Genomic DNA, 19,396 nt, shown 5'->3' with positions numbered 1-19,396 from the left:
AGGGGAAATTGTACTGCATATTTGTGTGGGTGTGTGGGTATTTAGTCTGTGTGTGTGTCAAAGAAAGATTAAGGCATTAACGGATTTTAGGTTGAAGGCAAAAAAAATAAAAAATAAAGCGTTCACATACAAATATACATATACTTACAGCCTTATTAGTAAATATCAGAGATACTAATGAATAGCTACTGTATGAACATTTGGAAATTACATCGCTGACATTTCACCTTCATATAAATGAATTATTAACATATTTTATACTCGTCGTTTATTAATGAAAAAGTAAAACAAGGCACTTTTTTGGTAAATAATTGTAAGAAAAACACAAATTAGACTGTTTCAAATGCATCAGTGTTAAAGCTGCTACCCACAATATTTTGTTTTAATCAGATAGGCCTCATTGATCAATACATCAAAGATAATTTGCTAGAAAAAAAAGATGTAAAACTTTGAAATTGTCGCTTGAAAGTTCGTTTTTTTTAACTCCAACGTAAAAACTGCGTTTATTGACATTTGTGGCGTCACGGTGACAGGTGCATAGAAGTGTTTTTTTTTTACATTTTTTTTATTTTTTTTTAATTAAAGGCAGGATAGGTAATTTTCAAAAGCTAGCTTGATGTTGAATGTAAGATCTATTAAGGGCTCCGCCTTTAACCAGACACCCCCCACCCCCGGTCCCTCACTCACATGCACGATCACTGTAAAAATGTTGTAAAAGCACTTAAATGTAAATGACATATGATTCATTGGTTTATGACACTTATACTATGATTTTAATACATTAAAAAAAAATCCCCAGAGTAGAATAGTTAAACAAGAATAAGCGTTTGATACAATGTGAATTTATGTAGTTTCATAAATATTGCAACAACGTGTAACTTATAAATTGTATTCAAGTCACTGCTGCTTTATGTGTTTACCCTGTTAAACTACCATGTCTCCGGGTTGGCCCTCTGTCTGTCCTACCCTAACACACACACACACACACACACACACACAGGTCCCGTTTTTCCCCTTTATTAAGTGTTAGAATTACTCCTTGGCAGTGGCTTAAGGTAATCCAGTCATTTGCTCCACGGAGCTGCCAAACCTTGTTTCACTCAGCCATAAAAAAGTGCTGGCACAGGCAGGACACTCCAAGTTCCTCCATGAGGTTAAACCACATTGAAAAAGGAACAAAAAATACCATAGTGTATTTAAAGTTCACTTTGTCCAAAGACAACTACAGGCTAAACTCAAACATTTGCCTGACCGGTGGCAGGACAAAGATTGATGTAGTGCTGATAGAAGTTGTTCACGTGTGAGCCAATTCTCACCCATATCAAGTGCTTCGACACAGCACTGGGTAGCAAAGGTTCTAAAGTCTGTGTGAGGATGACAGTTACACTTCAAATATTTATTTTGTCAGAGGTGAGAAGTGTGCGTTTAATACGTCTGCAGAGATGACAACCTGTTATTATTGTTAAATCAGGTGTATTCAACCTTGGGCTCAGGACCCCATTTGTGGTCACGAGACAATGAGAGGGGGTCGCCAGATGCCTTCATGAAATTAAGAATATTTTATGAACAATTTGAGCCCATCTTTGTTTACTTATACCCTTTTTCTGCAACTACACCAAACTTGCCACCTTTTTTTAAATCGCTTTTTCTTGCCATATTTTTACTCCTTTTAATGCATTTTTGCTAAATTACTCCCATTTCTGCTACTTTTCCATTCAATTTCAATGCCTTTTCTACACATTTTTTCTACTTTGGAGACATTTTTTTTTAGCACTTGTCAATCCTTTCCACCACCTTTCTCACCTAATGTTGCATATGTTGACCCATTATTGTCACTTTTAACCTTTCACCATATTTCATGCTTATTTTTTTGCCAATTTAACCACATCCCCCATTTCTGCTAAGCCAATATTGACACTTTGAACCCCTTTTTTTAAACCAAATTTTATCTCCGTTTTTGCCCACTCTAATTTGCAACTTTTAAACAATTTCTATGATTTTTAAAATTCCATTTCACCACCTTTTCCACCATTTTTGATCACCTTTAACCCATTTTATTTCTGATTAAAACAAGGATTTACATTTTTAAGAGGACTATTTACTATGGCGCAAATAATAATAAACCTCCTGGATAACAGTGGATATTATTCAAATAAATAAATAAATGATTCATAGAACAATGGACCATCATTTTTCTGACTTTATGGATGGACCCCAAAAAGCTCTTTCCTTTGTTCCCCCTTATAGTATAGATGGCCCTGTCTCCACATGACTGTTCTTCAATGTTCATGTCTGTGTTCAACCACCTTCAGGTACAAGTGGGGGTCACGGCTCTCTGGAACGTTTATTTTGAGGATTGGGGGCTGAAAAGGTTGAGAACCACAGCGTTAAATGAAAAAGCAGAGAGATAGGAAACTATTTGGATGAGGATATGAAGCAATGAACAAAAAAAAAAAAAAAAAAAAGGACACATCGACCCAGAAAGAGCGACACACTGAAAGATATCGCTGATGATGAAGTCCTCAAGGTGAATCATGTGTAATTACTCACGTCATCCTCTGACTGCGCTCTGATAAGCAGCGTGCCCTGAGACACTGCTGCACACAAATGATTTCTCATAATGTGGACACACACGCACACACCAAGGCAAACACTCGCTCACATTGATGAAGAGGTCACAGCTATTGGTCTACAGAGACACAGCGTGTTCTGGTCAGACCAAATTAAGAGCTTAGCCTCCCTCTGATGCTCACTGCGGAGCCGACCAATGGACTGGTGAGTGTGTGCCTGCGTGTTGGAGTGCGTGTGATCCAGATATACTGTTATCTGTCTAGGAGGCAGGCTGATTGCAGAGCAGTGTCCAGGGGGCTTAGCCCATCACTAAAGAGTGCTAAAGATTACATTCTCGCATGCTTTGAAAGCATTCTTCAATAACAAACCAGCTCCCCTGACACTGACTGTGCATACAAAATAGAATTAGTGACTGCATCGAAAGTGAAGGCGAATGGAAAAGCAACGACTTTTCAGATTTAATTACATTTATTTATTTTAGCAAATAATTTTGGAGATTGATTTTGATTGCAGTCAAGAGAAAAAGTCAACAGCTTGCTCAAATATTTAGCGGTAAAGTAAATTTACATTAGTGCTGGACTGAAGAAGTATTTCCAAGTATCCATACTTTCATTTTGGGGGATACTATATTTAAATTTGCTACCCCCAATATAGTTTTTGTTAGATGAAATCATAGTGGGGTTCTTAACTGGTCTGACCTTGTGAACCACATTTTGTCACGGTCATTAAATCGCGACCCACTTTTGTTTTTTAGAATTCAACCAATCAATAGCTGTTGAAAACACACATATGTAATCTTTTTCAAACATGATACATATATTTTCCTGTGCAACATGCATTTCACAGCATGCCTGTCAAAAGAAAAGTCCAACAAACATGAGAGAGACACATTTATTTATTTTTAACCTGCTGTCCTCGACCCACCCAGTACAGGTCCATGACCCACTTTTGGGTCCCAACCTACCAGTTGATAATCACTGGTGTAGACCTTATACATCAATAAATTGATCTTTATTTACTTACAAAAATTAAGGAAAAAGGTCAAAAATGGCGCTTAAAAAGTTTGTTTTTATCGCCACCGTAAACACCTTGTTTGTTGACATTTTCCTGAAATGCATTGTGGGATGAAATATTTTTTTATGCAAATATTTCAGTACTTTCATTTAACCCGTTTTTATTTTTGACTAAGCTACTTTTACTCGTATTGGAGCAGCTTTTAACAAGAAGTATTTGTACTTTCACTTTAGTAATAGAGGTGAGAACTTTGTCCTCCTCCGAAGATAACTAGGACTTTAGATTTAGGAGGGAGGATATTCAATTCAATTCAACTTTATTTATATAGCGCAAAATACAACAAAAGTCATCTTAAAACGGTATCAAAATATAAAATTGGTAAGAAAAAAAGAAAGAACCCAACAAATCAACATAAACAAGCATCAGTGACAGTGGGAAAAAACAACTCCCTTTTAACAGGAAGAATATTTCTGTAAAGCTTGACTGAACATTCTTGTAGCCTATCTGTTTTTTTTTGTTTTTTTTAAAGTTTTTGTAAAGGCTTTTAAAAGGAAAACTACACTGATGCTAATCAATGTAAGCCTTACATTGTTGAAAACTTTCGCTCCAATCACCAAAATGCTTTTTAACCAAATCCCTTTTATTTGTCTGACCTGAACGAAAAAGGTTGTGGTGAAAGGCCTATCACGCCATTGCTTTCTAGATGTTCTAATGAGGCCACTAGCTCTGTCAGCCAGTTTGTTCTAATCTTGCCGACTACTGTTTCAACTTGTTGGCTTAACCTTGGGTTCTTAAAGCACCCCCTCTGTCCCCAATCTGTAAAATCTGCCTAAACAGCACAAACTGCGCCCCTGTGCTTTTCCGAAAGAGAGGGCGCGCAGGGAAAAGCCCATCCATAAACAAGGATTAGTTTGGTGGAAGTGGGACTAGAGATAAGGAAGGCGCATGGAGGGGTTGTAGATGGTTTTGTCCAAGTGCAGAGAGCTGATTCAAACCTTTGCTAACTGCTCGGAGCTTGACAAAATGTGTTTAGTTTGAAACACTAATGAGTTTCCAAAACACACCATAGTTGCTTAGAATGCATAAATTAGTTTTTATGTATTTAAAGTTAAAAAATGTAGAAACACTTTTATCAAAAATCCAAACCATTTGAGATCCAAATCATCAAGAAAATGTTAAAGCAAACCAATTTCCTACCAAAGAGAATATCAACACTGAACACTGAGCCAGCGTTACCACAATAAACAGTGTAACTAATGTACCGCAAAGCATGAGGAATGCCTTAAGCCTTCCACGCAGCTTCAAGGCTTTGGGACTCGGATCCGTCAATCACTCTTTTTCTTCACCGCATTACTTTTGTTCTCCTTCCACTTGCTTATACACGCAAGAAAAGATTCTGCCTTTCCAGCACAAAGTCAACCACCTGTATTTTGGAGAAACTTTAACGAAAGTTTAGATCCGTAACACGATCACAAGAAAGACGAAGAAGGCAAGGCGAGATTCTGGGTTGTAGTTTGTTTAAAACCAGTTGATAGTCTTTCTTGAGCCAATATTCTGCCATCTTCAATTTTGGTACCCCATTAACCTCTCAGTATCCTTAAATGTTATCGAGCTCTGATCTTTAAACCCCACTTCATTCAAATCTATTGTTTGTCAAAGGAATAGAAAAGCTTTCCTAAATAAATCAAACATTTGAAATGAAGTCTTGAATAGAGGATTTTTTTTAAAATACTCTCTGTTTGCTGGTTAACTTCCATTGACCTGATGGTCTTTGAAGTGGGTGGACTTCTGTGCTGCTGACTGTGCGACTCTAAGATGCGTCTGTTGCCGTAGATATGTCTTGCACAGATCAGGTTACCACACTTCATTTTACTATCCCTTTAGCTGCTTCACCTACAGCACAGATCAGAGGAACCAGGGGCAGGATCACACCAAACTGCACCCCAGCTGTGACCACTCAGGGTCGTGGTCAGAGGTCACCAGGACCGCTGTAAGGGTCCCTGTGTTGTTATATATCAATTAAAGGGCAACAGGGGGGTAGTTACGACTCCGTAGAGAGAAACATGGGGTTGGCTGCTCACTTAAGACCCTTTTATGTTTGGCTTGACACACAGTTGAAGATGTCAAACTACCATCAGGTTTAGTGCATCTAAACATTGGTTGTGTTGAATATTCTGGTTCGAGTCATGAACTATTAAGAATTAATATGTTTAACGGTAGGCCTACAGCTTACTTAACAACTTGAATGCATGGCATCTGTTTTTATTTGCACTCAGTAAGTGCAAATCCATGCCAAGCACCAAATTTCATCTTTACCAGATTTCTGCAGTTATCTGGATCATTGGTCTTGATTACGGTACCATGAACATTCACATTTTAAAGGCTTGAAAGGAACTTCTATCCCCATTAATGACGATACAATGGGTCCGAATGTATGGGCACCCTTATTTTCTTGAAAAATCACAATGGATTGCGTTTTCCAGATCCGATTGGAGGAAAGTCGGTGGAGTAAATGAGGAACCAACCCAACATTACTGAGTCAAATGTCATAAAGATTGGTCAATTATGAACCGTTACATGGATTTTTGAAATTTCACCAATAATGAGATTTTTCGGAACTGATCCAGAATCAGTATATTGTTCCAAATCCCCTCCAAAATGTAATAAAAATGTAATCTTCTATAGGTTTATCTTTGGTTTAAAGGTAGTCAATATCCATTAAGTACTTTTGACGTAATCCTGCTAACAGACAAACCAGCAAAATAAATAAATATTGGTAAATATATTTGGTCCTTGGCAGAGGTGATAAGATTTATTCCAGTTGCACCCTTTTAAAAACTCTTCAATCATTGGTTTGGTTGTAAAATTTGATCAAAAGTAATAATGAATTTAATTTCAGCCAAATGTGTTTGCATCAGCCTCATTTGTTGATCTGAAAGGAGATTTTAGGGTGGCTAGAGTTCGGTAATGGTTCCTCAAAATGAAGAAATTCCATCAACTTACACCAACAACTTACTCTCTTCTACTTCTTGTTTTGAAAGAGATAGAAAAAACAACAGTGTCATATTATACAAATCAGTTAAGTAAGAATTTCATTTGTACTTTGCTGATGAATTCATATGGATAGGTTATATAGGAAGCAGAGTCCAGAGATAATAAAATGCATGTGTATCTTAAAGGTTGAAACCTTTAACAAAGACAAGTTGCACCAAATGTGTATTTGGCATCCAGACATGGTGAATGCAAACTATTATTATCTTGAGATAAAGAACAAAAACAACGATGTACAGTAGTTCAGCGTTGATGTTATTTGCCACAATGTAATGATACTATGCAGGAACGAATGAGGTTAAACCTGATGCTTGTGCTTTGCATTTAAACATCTCCTCAGACAGAGGTAATATGTATTCTGCTCGAGTTTAGTTGGAGTCATTTGTCTTGTTATGCTCAAGTAAGTACATTGTCTTATCAAACATACTGTCGACAGTATCACTAATCATGACGTGGGTTCTCATCTTCTCTGAGCTCTTTGTTCTATCGCAGTCTGTCAGCACACCTTGTTGCATGTCATCACATCCTTTTCACACTTTTATTTTGAGTCAAGCTCTTACATTCGTGAGTGAATCTGCATTAGCTGAGTTAACCTAGCCCCAGTCAATTCCTAAAACATTCCCCTGTTATTGTAAGACCAATAGAGAGCTCGGAATACACGTTGATAAATGAGGTGACACCGAGAAACAGACATGGGAGACTAAACACCAACGGAATCTCTCACCCTCGGATTTTCTTTGATTTTATGATTCCCTATTTCGATTTTCTTTCGCTCTGTTTTTTTCATCTAGTCTCTCTTTTTTTCCCTCTGTCTCGGGTGTTTCATTAACTTTTCTGTGAGGTGAAAAGCGAGTGGCCATCTTACAGCAAAAGAGCTTCTTGAACACCACTCACAGATACCACACACACACACACGCGTGTAACAGAGCCCTAAGGTTTCCTAGCTCGTCATTAACTCTGCGCTCCAGCTAAAGTAACCTCCTGTGCTTCCCTGCTTTGAAACTTTAAACACTTCACATGAACCTGATGCAAACGAATACAGAAGCGGGATGGGGGTGGGGGGGGGGTGTGGGTTGGAGGGGTTCCTTTTATGTGCAACCGAAGCTATGAAGAAAGGCAATTTGTGCTGAGTTAATTGAGAAACTCTCCTGATGTGTCCTTACGAAGAAAGAAGTTAACTCCTATTGTGACATCGGAGGGAAAAAACACACAAAGGGATTCATTTTTGCATTCAAACCCATTCATTTTAACGCCTATGACTCTAGCTACCAGGAAACGTTCTCTCAGCCGATTGTCTATTCATCGCCGCTCTGATTCATTGTCGATTTTTTTTTGCCAGGACTGCAAATCTGAAGCACATGATCAATGATCAATGATCCTCACTGTGTTGAATTCAAAAGCAATGACCCGTTTTCTTTTTTTCTCCTCTCCTCTCTTTGCTTTCTCCCAGTGGAGGGAAAATGTAAGATAGACACGAACGTCCCTGGTATACACTCACATCTGTCTCTACGTCGTAGCTTCTTTTTATGTTCCATAGATAATTCAGCACGTTTTTTCCTTCAGTAGCTGTAGTTCTGTGATGCAAATAACCAAGAATGCAGCTTAAAAGTTTCACTTTTAGAGAAAAAAAATGTGTTAGTGGAAAGGTGGGGGAAAAAAATCACGATAAGAATCGCAGTAATATTAATGAACAAAAGATTGAGATAGTAAATCATGCTTGATTTGAAAGAAAAAAGTAATTTGAATAAGATTAAAACCTGAAAATATTGCCACAGCAGCAAATTTGCTTTGAATAATTTAGGTAGTCTACAGCAAATTTGCTTATGTGATTTTTTTTCCTCCCTTCTTTGTTTATTAGATGCTTAGTATCAGAAACAGTGACTCTTGATGTAAATGATTAATTTCAAAATGCTTGCAGGGTGGAGATAACTTTATTTTTCTCTATCTTCCCCTACTTTCCTCTACCTTGTTCTTGTTTTGGCCTGACTCCCCGTCCCCTCCCAAAAACTTTTGCTTTTCCCCTCTTTTGCTCTATTGCCCGTTTTCCGTTATCCGTCTACGTCACCTGTATCTTTCCCTTCTTTGTTTCTCCTTTCGACTTTTCCTTCTCTCCATCTTTTTCAGTGGGAGGAGATCAGCGGTGTGGATGAGCACTACACTCCCATCAGGACGTTCCAGGTTTGCAATGTGATGGAGTACAGCCAGAACAACTGGCTTCGCACCAACTGGATTGCTCGCCAGTCCGCTCAGAAAGTTTATGTGGAGCTTAAGTTCACCCTGAGGGACTGTAACTCCATCCCTTTGGTGCTGGGCACATGCAAGGAGACCTTCAACCTCCTCTACCAAGAGACTGACGAAAACCAGGGCGGCCATTTTCGAGAGCACCTGTTTTCTAAGATCGATACGATCGCTGCCGATGAAAGCTTCACCCAAACGGACCTCGGAGATCGCATCCTTAAGCTCAATACTGAGGTGCGCGAGGTTGGTCCATTGACCAAGAAGGGCTTCTACCTGGCCTTCCAGGACGTGGGGGCCTGCGTTGCTTTAGTTTCAGTGAGGGTGTACTTTAAAAAGTGTCCGAACACCGTGAGGAACCTGGCCTCCTTCCCTGATACGGTGCCGATGGACTCGCAGTCGCTGGTGGAGGTCAAAGGCTCCTGTGTCAATCACTCCAAAGAGGAGGAGCCACCACGAATGTACTGCAGCACAGAGGGGGAGTGGCTTGTACCTATCGGAAAATGTTTGTGTAACCCGGGATACGAGGAGCGGAGCAACACCTGCCAAAGTAAGACTTCAAGTTTTCTTACTTTTGTTTTAATTGTCATTGAAAACCAATTGCCATTTACTTTGCTTGCAGTGCTTTTCATGATTGTACCAAAAGTTCACATCTTCATAAAGCTGAGCATTTCATTTTCAAAATAATTACATGTTTTTGTTTAAAGCTGCTACCCTCGATAATTTCTTTAATTGGATAACCCATAGTGTATGACTAATAGAGCAATGAATCAAACATCATTTAGTCCAACAATTAAGGCTAAAGGTCAAAATTGGTTTTTGTTTTCATCTCCCTTGTAAACAGTCCATTTATTGATATTTCCACACATTGTGTAGTTGGGATGTGTTGTCCTAGTTTGTTCCCGGTATTCCCAGGTTTATGGGAATGTAGTAAAAACACTTCTATACAGTACATCCATCTCAGCGACTCCACATCTCACAATGCAAATGCACAAAAATATCAACAAACTGTGTTAACGCTGGAGTTGAAACCCAACTTTCGACCTTTTTTCTTTATTTTTGAAGTAAATGATGCTCGATTTGGGCGCCCGATACAGGCGGAGTTAGCATGTCCGCCTCACAGCAAGAAGGTTCTTGGTTCAAGCCCTGGGGTGGACACTTGGGTGCTTTCTGTGTGGAGTTTGCATGCTCTCCCTGTGCTTGTGCATGTTTTCTCCGGGTACTTCTTCTCACAATCCAAGAACATGATTGTTAGGTTGACTGGACTCTCTAAATTGCCCGTAGGAGTGTATGGGAGCGTGAGTGGTCGTCTGTGTGTTGCACTGTGATGGACTGGCGCCCTGTCCAGGGTGTGACCTCCAGCTAACGCCCATTGAGAGCTGGAGATAGGCACCAGCAGACTGCCTTGACGCTGAAAAAAGGAGCTAGCGGGTCAGAAAATTGATGGATGGATGATGTTTGATTCATTGATCTATGAGTCATACACATTTTTTATCTAATAAAAAATGAAGTTAGAAGCTTTACTGTTTTTGAAACTCTTAATGGATAGAGTTTCATTGAGCAGGGACCAACATAATTTAAAATCTCCTTTACTGGAGGTACTTTGCAAAGAAATCCGCTGCACTGTTTACAAGATAGTGTAAATGTTAAAGACAGTTTTAATCTGTCTTTAAAGATTTAAACTGGAAAGAAAAAAAAACAAAAAAAAAAAACATTTTGGCATATATACACAAATATAACTGAGTGCAGTACCTCAGGTCAGGTCAGAGTGATTTTTGATGTGAAAACTCATGTTGTAGAGCCTCTGCGTGCATACATATGTGTATGATTGTACATATGCATTCTGTATACAAGGTCTTCAAACAGTTCCAGGGTGTTTTTGAGTGCTCAGAAGTCGCACATGTGTCTTTCCCCCCCACAAGTCTGTGATGTGTTATCCAGACCTTTGAGCTACAGGGTGCAATATATAGTTTGTTCAATAGTAATCTTCTTTGTGACACATCATTAGCTATGAGAAGATCCTAAGCAGACTCCCAGGGATGGGGATGATAACGCAGAAGAATCGAGTGGGCTGGAGTGAATGGTGAATAATGGAATAGTTGTGGCGGTGGCTGTGGGTGTTGTTGAAGACATGAGTGAGTAGTCACTTTGGGTGGTTCATAAAAGTCGGAGAGTGTCAGAATCTGCCTCTCTGACTTTCTACTTTCGTTTTCTGACCTTGATGACTCGTTTTTTTTCAACGTCTGCTACAATGTCATCACATGTTTTGAAGGGGCTGGTTTTTATTGTTGCCCGTCGGTTATTGGAAAGAATAAAAATGTCAAAATGATTGCAGGCAGTGAAGGATTTTTTGGCTGCCGGTGCGGGAGAACTGTGCTACATCAATGGACTGACACACTGCTTTGGGGAACATCCCATTCCTGAGGGCTTGTTTTCTACAAGTCACTAAGAACTTCAATCATTTGTCTCCATTCTCTAACCATATTTTCCACCACTCATGTCTCGTTCACCAAAGGAATATTATCATAATAGGTTAAAAAAAGAACAAGTTTGATATGAAAGTTTTTATCCTCAAATATTACACATTTTACTTTTGGGATCAATCTGACCCTTGGGATATTTGGCTCCAAAAAATGATTTTCAGAAAGTTGTTGTCCAAGTTTTTGTGTCAGGCACTTTGTTTATTTGTTGAACACATAAATAAACCCTTGATAATGAAACATTGACCTGTTCTCTAGCGCCATCATCAGGCCAAATGACAATTAATTTATCTTGAATAGTTTTCATCCAAATCTTCTCAAATATACTGTCAACATTAATGAACACAAGCGTATGAACCCTATTGGTTGGGATGATGATATGACCTTTTTACGCAGCTAAAATTGCTTGGGGTCAAATTGACCCCAGAGGAACACCAATGTGTGCAATGTGTGTTCAGCACAATGAAAAAATATCATGATACTTTTATGTATAATTAATTGTACCCATCAAACTAGGAAAAGTCATGAAATATAAAGAAAAAAAATGTCAACTATTATTTTTTTTTAATGTTAATGAACGGGGTCAATTTGACAGCAAAGATAATGGGAGGGTTAAAATGCTGTTTAAGATTCAATAAATAAAAAAATCTCACTAGCTTTATCCTGTACAGGGTCACAGGGTTCACTCCTTCTTATTCTTGCTCGTTTTTAATCTTAAAAGAATGAAACCTTGGACTTTTTGTTGTGTTTACTCTCCAAGCGAGTGCCTGCTTATGTTTATTTCAGGGAATAAAGCCTCTTTTGCATTACAATTAACCTTCATGTTCGTTAACGGAATAGGAAAGCACACCTTTGGTATGTTTAATACATTTTTTTTCATCATTAAATATTAAAGCAGGGAGAATTGGCCTTTGTCTGCTGACCTCATGTTACCATCCACTCAGAAAAAGCTTGTAGTTCTCTATTATCGTCTAGTTATGATGTGTGTTATGTACAAACAAAGGTGCAACACAATTCGAAGAAACTTTGCATGTTAATCTTAAGTATATATGAACAGTTTTTGTTTTGTTTTTGCTTTTTCAAAAGCAGATATCTCTGTTTTTATAAATGTTCAGGTTTAGTTCAGGTTTTACAAACAAATCCAAATTGAGTGGCTTTGATCAAGTAAAGCCCTTAAAAGCTACTCGACTTTGATTTGAGGCCTATGACCTGAACTGAATTATGGGGGGAAAAAATGTCCTTTCCATTCAAATTTACCTGCTTTTGCAAATTAAATGTTCATTGTAAGAGAATACATGAGCACATTTAGTTTACTTATGTTTTTCCTTTAATCTTCTACGATCCAAAAATGTAGTACTTCAGTGGTTGTCAAACCTTTTCTGTTGTGTCCCGCTATTAAGGATGAATATTTTTCAGCTCCCCCTTCATTGCAACTAACTAAAAAAATAGATAAATGTAACCTTCAATAAAAAAGTTTAAAATTGTGACTATTTTCTTTTTAAAAAAACTAAAAATAACATAAAATATGCAATGATATATTATATAAAAGTAATAATAAAAGTTATTTGAGTGCAAAGGAAAAACAAGCAAAAATGTTTAGCAACACCATAATTCCAGTAAGTTCATTTTGTCTTCTTTTCTAATAATATGTTAAGGTTTATATTATTCAGGTAGTTTACTTTGATCTCCTGACACGTTTTGACTGTCAACTGGCAGTCTTCTTCAGAGGCTGCTGATCGCTTTGATTTTTGTCCATGACTTCTGGAAAATAATTCCAGCAAATTCATTTTCTCTTTTTTTTAAAAAAAAAAATATGTTAAGGTGTTATTTATTCAGACAACTTTTTTCAGGATGTTTAGCAACCCCGTTCTCGTGCCTTTGTGCAATGCTAGCATAAGCTATGCTATATGGACCATAATCTGCTGTGCCATTTTTCACAGCGCTGCACTCGTGTTGTCATTTTAGTGTTTGGATAACGTTTAAGGGCTTTTAGGGACGAGGTAAAGTCAAACTTTATCACTCTGTGTTAGCGTAGCTCATCCCAAACGTTCCCGTGTTCATCATGGTCTCTTTGCTCTCTGAGGGCGTGTACAGCACTAATTAAAGATCAAAGCCAGTCGTCCAGGTCATGCTCCTGCTGTCGGGGCCAGAGGAAGCTCCTTTTTTTTTGGGGGGGGGAGGGCTGTGGACTCCCGATGAGCATGTCCTTCACTCCAGATGCGAGGGGGAAACTTTTGTGAAGCAGGAAAACAACAGCAACCTTGTGAATAATAATCACAATGGCAAATTTAAGGGAGATAATGAAGATGATGCAGATTTTCAAGGAAAACTACATTTAAATAATATCTCGATTTAAATAATTTGTTTCATCTTTGTTATAAGTACTCACATTACTAGGGGTGGGAACCTCTGGGTACCTGATACGATACGAGATACAAAGCTCACGATAACGATTATCTCACTATATGACAATAATGCAATTATCAATATATTGGTCAGTAATCAATTTACGATAATCTATGACATAACAAGAAAAAAAAAATTCTGTGAAAAAATACAATTTTAAATTGAAAAAGTGTCCTATGAACAGTGACACTATTTTAGTGCAACATTGTCAACATACCAATGTTAACGAATAAGTATCTCCAATAGTGCTTTGTGTAAACAATAAATAGGCTCTCTCACCAGTGATACCATTATAGTGCAATATTCCAGTAAACAATATATTGGTTCCTTCAACAGTGACAAAATTTCTGAAGCAGAAGAGGTTTTGAAATTAATAAAATAAATCTTAAATCCAAAAAAAAAAAAATATATATATATATATATATATTTTTTTTTTTTATTTAACTCGATTAGCGCGAGCATATTGATAATCGATCGTGCAAAAAAATGTCACGATATATTGATGTATCGAGATATTGTCACACTCCTACACATTACTGTAATTGAGTTGCTTTTATGGGTACTTTCTAAATCAGTAATTTGACCAATTCATCAAATGCATCACATCATAACCGACCAATCAGATTAAACGTAATGCACAGCGCCAAAACAGCAGATTTAGCTATAATTAGAGCCTGAGAATGTTTATTTTGAATTGAATATAGGATATATCAGTACTCTTTGCACCTTTGTGTATTTATGATTGCATTGAATTATTTCATGTACAGTAACATCCATTCATCCATTATCTATAGATTTGCTGTATATGAATGAAACCTAGGCTGTGACGAGTAAAAACTCCAGCTCTTTCCTTCACATCTGTGTCCATCCATCTATGTTTTTTTTTTTTGCTGGTACTGTAAATATGTTTTCATCTTTTCTTTTCCGCTATCTGTCTGTGTGGGGGACCCCGAGCCCCATTCGGTCATCCGTCTGTTAACACTGAGCCTGGTGAGCGAGCTGCAGGATGGGGCCCGCCGACGGCTGCACGAGGGGGTTTAAGGGGGCCTGTTGGTGCAGCTGTCCCACTCCAGGGTAACATAAGACCTTATTAGAGTCCATTAGGCCACTCTGAAACTAATAAGAGATTGTCAAATACATCCAAACATTCACACAATTCACAGAAGAGGCAGGAAGTGAGAGGAGGGTGGTACGACGGGGCACAGGGGGTCCACCATGTGTCCGTATAACGCCCACTTCTGCCCCTTTGTTCTCCTATATTCATTTAGCTTTTTTCTCTGATAGAAATAAACAGAGGGGTAAAGAGCACTAATATATCCTGCTCAAGTAGAAGTACTATTACTTGATTGGAATTGTACTCCAGTACAAGTAAAAGTAAGTTATACATAAAATACTCAAGTACAAGTAAAACGTAGCTCAATTAAATAGTACTAAAAGTAAAAGTTACGAGTAGTTACTTTCACCACCCATATTTATTTTTGGTAATAAATCTCATGTATAAACTTAAAGAGGAAGAGACAAAATCTTGCACAAATGGAACTGAATTTATTTTCCACAAAGGCATCTGTATAAAATGAAAGGTTTGCATTTAAAAAAATTAGAAATAAAACACCAATGAATTAAATTCAAAATAAATAAAAAAAAAAACTAATTATCAAGCTCTAACCTTTAAATGCTGTTATACGTTTAATCTGATTGGTCGGCTATAAAGTGATGCACTTCATTGTTGGCTGGTCATTTCTTTTTATTATTATTCTTGTTTTTATTTTTTGTAATAAAACAAAAAACAATAATTATTTGCTCAGTAACAGTTGGGTGTAGAAATATGATACATTTATTTACTTCTTTTAAAACAAGTACAGCTAAAAATACTGATTTAGAAAGTACTCATGAAAGCAACTCCAGTACAGTAACATGAGTACTTGAATTCCCTTAATATCGCCTTTATGAATGCACACCTTTAATGTAAAAAAAAAAAAACCCCAAAAAACTCAAAAAGATTAATTTACCAGCATTTGGTTTGAAAACTGCTGACTCATTAATCTCAGAGAGCTGCATACTGCAATAAACAAATGCTTTATAATCATTAGGATCAAATTGTTACATCTGTGCACTCTTTGTTATCACATTTAAGGGGCTTTTTTAAGGCACTGAGGAATATATTTAAATACTGTTGACCTTTTCTGTCAAAAACTGTGAGTCAGAAGTGATTTAACGCCTTTGCTGAATATTCTACGCTTTGCCTTTTTCCCCTTTAAGCAGCGTGATGCAGCTTTTTCCATGTTTCCCATCTGCAATGCGAAGTGTGTGCGTGTGAGTGTGTGTGTGTGTGTGTGTGTGTGAGAGTGTGTTTAAGCCTGTTAGGGAGTTTGAGAACAGTTGTCTTTGTTTAGACAGACTCCAAAGTGTGTTCAAGGATTTTAATGGAGTTCACTTTAGTATTAGACTGTCATTATCCTGGTGTGTGTGTGTGTGTGTGTGTATGTGTGTGTGTGTGTGTGTGAGCTACCAGAGATGTTTGTAAGGAACGACCATGTTTTTTCAGTGGCGCCTCCAAAAGCCCACATGACTTCTGTCTGGCTTGGTGTGGATGGCATGCCATGAGAAAAGCTGCAGTTATGTGGGCGACGACCATGCATTTTGAATATTTTAGAAGTAGCTGTGTTATTTGTTTGTGATCAATTCTTTTCCCCCAATTGTGGCCAGTATGAAAGTAATGTGGTACAAAAGTAACACGGCTATTTACAGCTCAACGTTTACGTCTCAAATGACGTCAACACACTCCACGATCCGGAGAAAATCATCTCGCAAAGTTACATCCGGTGTCACGGTCTGAGTTTACCTCCGTACTGAGATTCTCTTACACTCTCACTACGTGACTGCTACGTACTGAGATGTACCCGTGCTGGATTAGCCATGCACAGAGATTGTTGTACTGATTTTAAAACATCACATCAGTCGACCATCGATAAAAAATTGACCAATGACAAAAAAAATTAGACTCTCATGATCCCATTTATATGAATACAACAGCTTATTATTGTAAAGTTACATCAGGTTAACGGTTATTTATTGCAATGTTTATTATAATCATGTTTAATGCTGCGTTCACACCGGATGCGTCACGAAATGTCCGTACGTCCAGATTACATAGAACGTTAATGGATAGATGTGTCCCAGATGCGAAATCTTTCCTGTGCGGCGGTGCGGTCCGATCCGCACTTCAAGTGCGTCGGCCGTGCGAGCGCGCTCCCGATTTTACGCATATCCGCACATTTGCAAGAGTTGAAATTATTGAACTCCTGCGATCGTTTCTCATGACGAAAGCCAATCAGAGCCTTTGTTGATGATGACGTCAGGCCGTCAACACGAACACTGGTCTGTTCACCCATTCAACCATGGAGTAGAAGCTGTGTGTGACCACCTAGAGCTGTATGACACGGCCTTTATAACCGGGACCTGACTAGGAAGGATTAGGCGTGGAGGAGAATCAGCGAGCAGGTGGTAGTAGCAGGTGAAAGTTCTCTCTGTAGCACTGAGCTAGGATAGCATTCGTCGCTAATCACACCGGCTTTTTTCACTGGTGGTTTATGTTCATGAGTGAACGCAGCAGCTTTAGAGTAAACTATTCTTATTCCTGTTTTTCCCAAAGAAAAGGAGTCATTCAGCACTCGTCAAACAACATTAGCTTTGCAATTGAATTTTTAATCTCAGCACAACGGAAGTAGCAAAACTCACAGTGCAAATCTATTTTCCGGTTGTGCGCATGCTCATAATTGATCTCAGTGCGAGGTAAACTCAGAACGTGACACCGGAATAAGGTTTTTGCTTTCTGTGAGCATCCGAGTAGTAAACTTTTTTATTAAAAGATTGTGTTTATTGCTTCATGTTGTCATATTAGTTGAAATTGCCTTTTTATTTTTTTATTTTAATCGAGATTTCTGTGGAGATTTGTTTGTTTTCATCCATTTTTTATTTGTCCGTTCGAAATAAACACACAATTATAATTTGACAGATGATGGAGGCTTGTAATTGTAACACATCCTGAAGTTTGAAACCCCGTTATCATAGTCATGATGAGTGACTGCCCTCTGCTAATAATTCATTGTATTTAAAAGCGCCTTTCAGGCCACCCAAGGACACTGCTTTACAATAAAAACATTGCAATACATTAAGAACAGAATAATATATATATATATTTTTAATTTGCAGCTGCATATTTCATGAAATGTTAAAAACGCTGAAAATAATTTCCTGTTAAGATGGATTTTAAAATAGTAATAAAAAGACATTAATAAACAAACAAAACAATAAAAAAAAAAACAATCCGTGTTTTTATATTATTATTACTTTTTAAACATTTGAAGCAATTGAGTTTAAATGAAAAAATAAAAAAAATGTTTTGTGCTTTTTTTCCACCTTAAAAATATATAATATTTGATTAAAAAAAAAAAAAATAATAATACTGTATTACCCATGTGTTACTTCCATCCCCACTATGAGAACGAAAGCAATACTGTGCAACATCCGCTATATGTTAAATTATGCCGCGTTATTACACGTTTGCTTTATATCGCACCTGGTTTTGAAAGACCACAGAGCAAGTAGTTTATTTATATATATTTATCCTTGATCCTGTTGTTTTTTTTCTTGTTGTTTAATGCAGGGGTTCTCAACTGGTGTCACCCTGGGACCCACATTTCGCCACCGTGATTAAATCGCGACCCACATTTTTTTTTTAGAATTCAACCAATCAAATGTAGTTTTTTTAAAAATGTCTGTTGAAAACACATGTGTCTTCTTTCTGAAAGCATAAATCTATTTATTTTCCTGTGCAACATGCATTTCACAGCATGCCTGTCAAAAGAAAAGTTTCAACATGGGAGACATTAAGTACTTATTTATTTTTGACCAGCTGTCTGTGACCCACCAAGTACAGGTCCGCATCCCACATCTGGGTCCCGACCCACCAGTTGAGAATCACTGGTTTAATGCATGTAAATACTGTGTCAAATGTTAAAATCTGGGTTAAAAGAGTTGCAAAAATGTGTCAAAGAAAGAGTTTTGGAACAAAAACAACAATAATAATAATAATAATAATAATAATAATAATAATAATAATAGAGTGAAGTTATGCTTTAAAATATTGTTTCTACAGAATAATGGTACTGTATTTTTTCCATCGTCAGAATTAGCTACTGTATCTTATCCAAGCAGACAAATATTCTTTACTTCTTCTCATTAAATAATAATAATGGAGTCATCGCCACCATTTACTGATAGATAAAGTTCAGATCATGTCAAAAATGAACAAATTTAATCCTTTCCAACTGAGCTTCTGTCTTCCTGTTGTTTGGGATGTTGATAAAGCTGCTAGCATTAGCTGCTTGGTAGCTATGGGTGTTTTTGCTAGGTTTTCAGTGTTCTGGTTTAAGTGGTGACCATTATAACTAGCAGGCGACTTCCGTTTCCATAGCGACAGCAGACATTCTAAAACAGGGTGATACATGGGTACGGCTATTAAAAGTGTTAGCATTTGACTCGTATTATTATGTTACGTACAAAACACTGATGCTTTATTGATATTGTATTAAAACCAAGAAATTTGAGAGCAACTAACAGTAAATTTCCATACATAG

At 37.5% G+C, this 19,396-nt stretch overlaps 1 protein-coding gene across 6 annotated transcripts in view; it reads left to right on the top strand.

Annotated features, from left to right (window-relative positions):
- Window positions 1–19,396, top strand: part of epha3 (eph receptor A3) — a 134,122-nt gene that overhangs the window by 10,706 nt on the left and 104,020 nt on the right. For 4 of the 6 annotated variants that reach the window (XM_028435306.1, XM_028435305.1, XM_028435311.1 and 1 more), the window contains exons 3-4: window positions 8,087–8,098; window positions 8,761–9,421. In XM_028435306.1, the coding sequence (XP_028291107.1) occupies window positions 8,087–8,098; window positions 8,761–9,421 (673 nt within the window). The remainder of the gene's footprint in view (window positions 1–8,086; window positions 8,099–8,760; window positions 9,422–19,396) is intronic. The other 2 variants (XM_028435308.1, XM_028435307.1) reach the window with 1 other exon arrangement.

This window comes from Gouania willdenowi, chromosome 21 (genome assembly GCF_900634775.1).
Source record: "Gouania willdenowi chromosome 21, fGouWil2.1, whole genome shotgun sequence".
Taxonomy (NCBI): domain Eukaryota; kingdom Metazoa; phylum Chordata; class Actinopteri; order Blenniiformes; family Gobiesocidae; genus Gouania; species Gouania willdenowi.
Note: the sequence above shows the minus strand (reverse complement) of the source record. Positions and strands in the feature narration are given on the sequence as shown.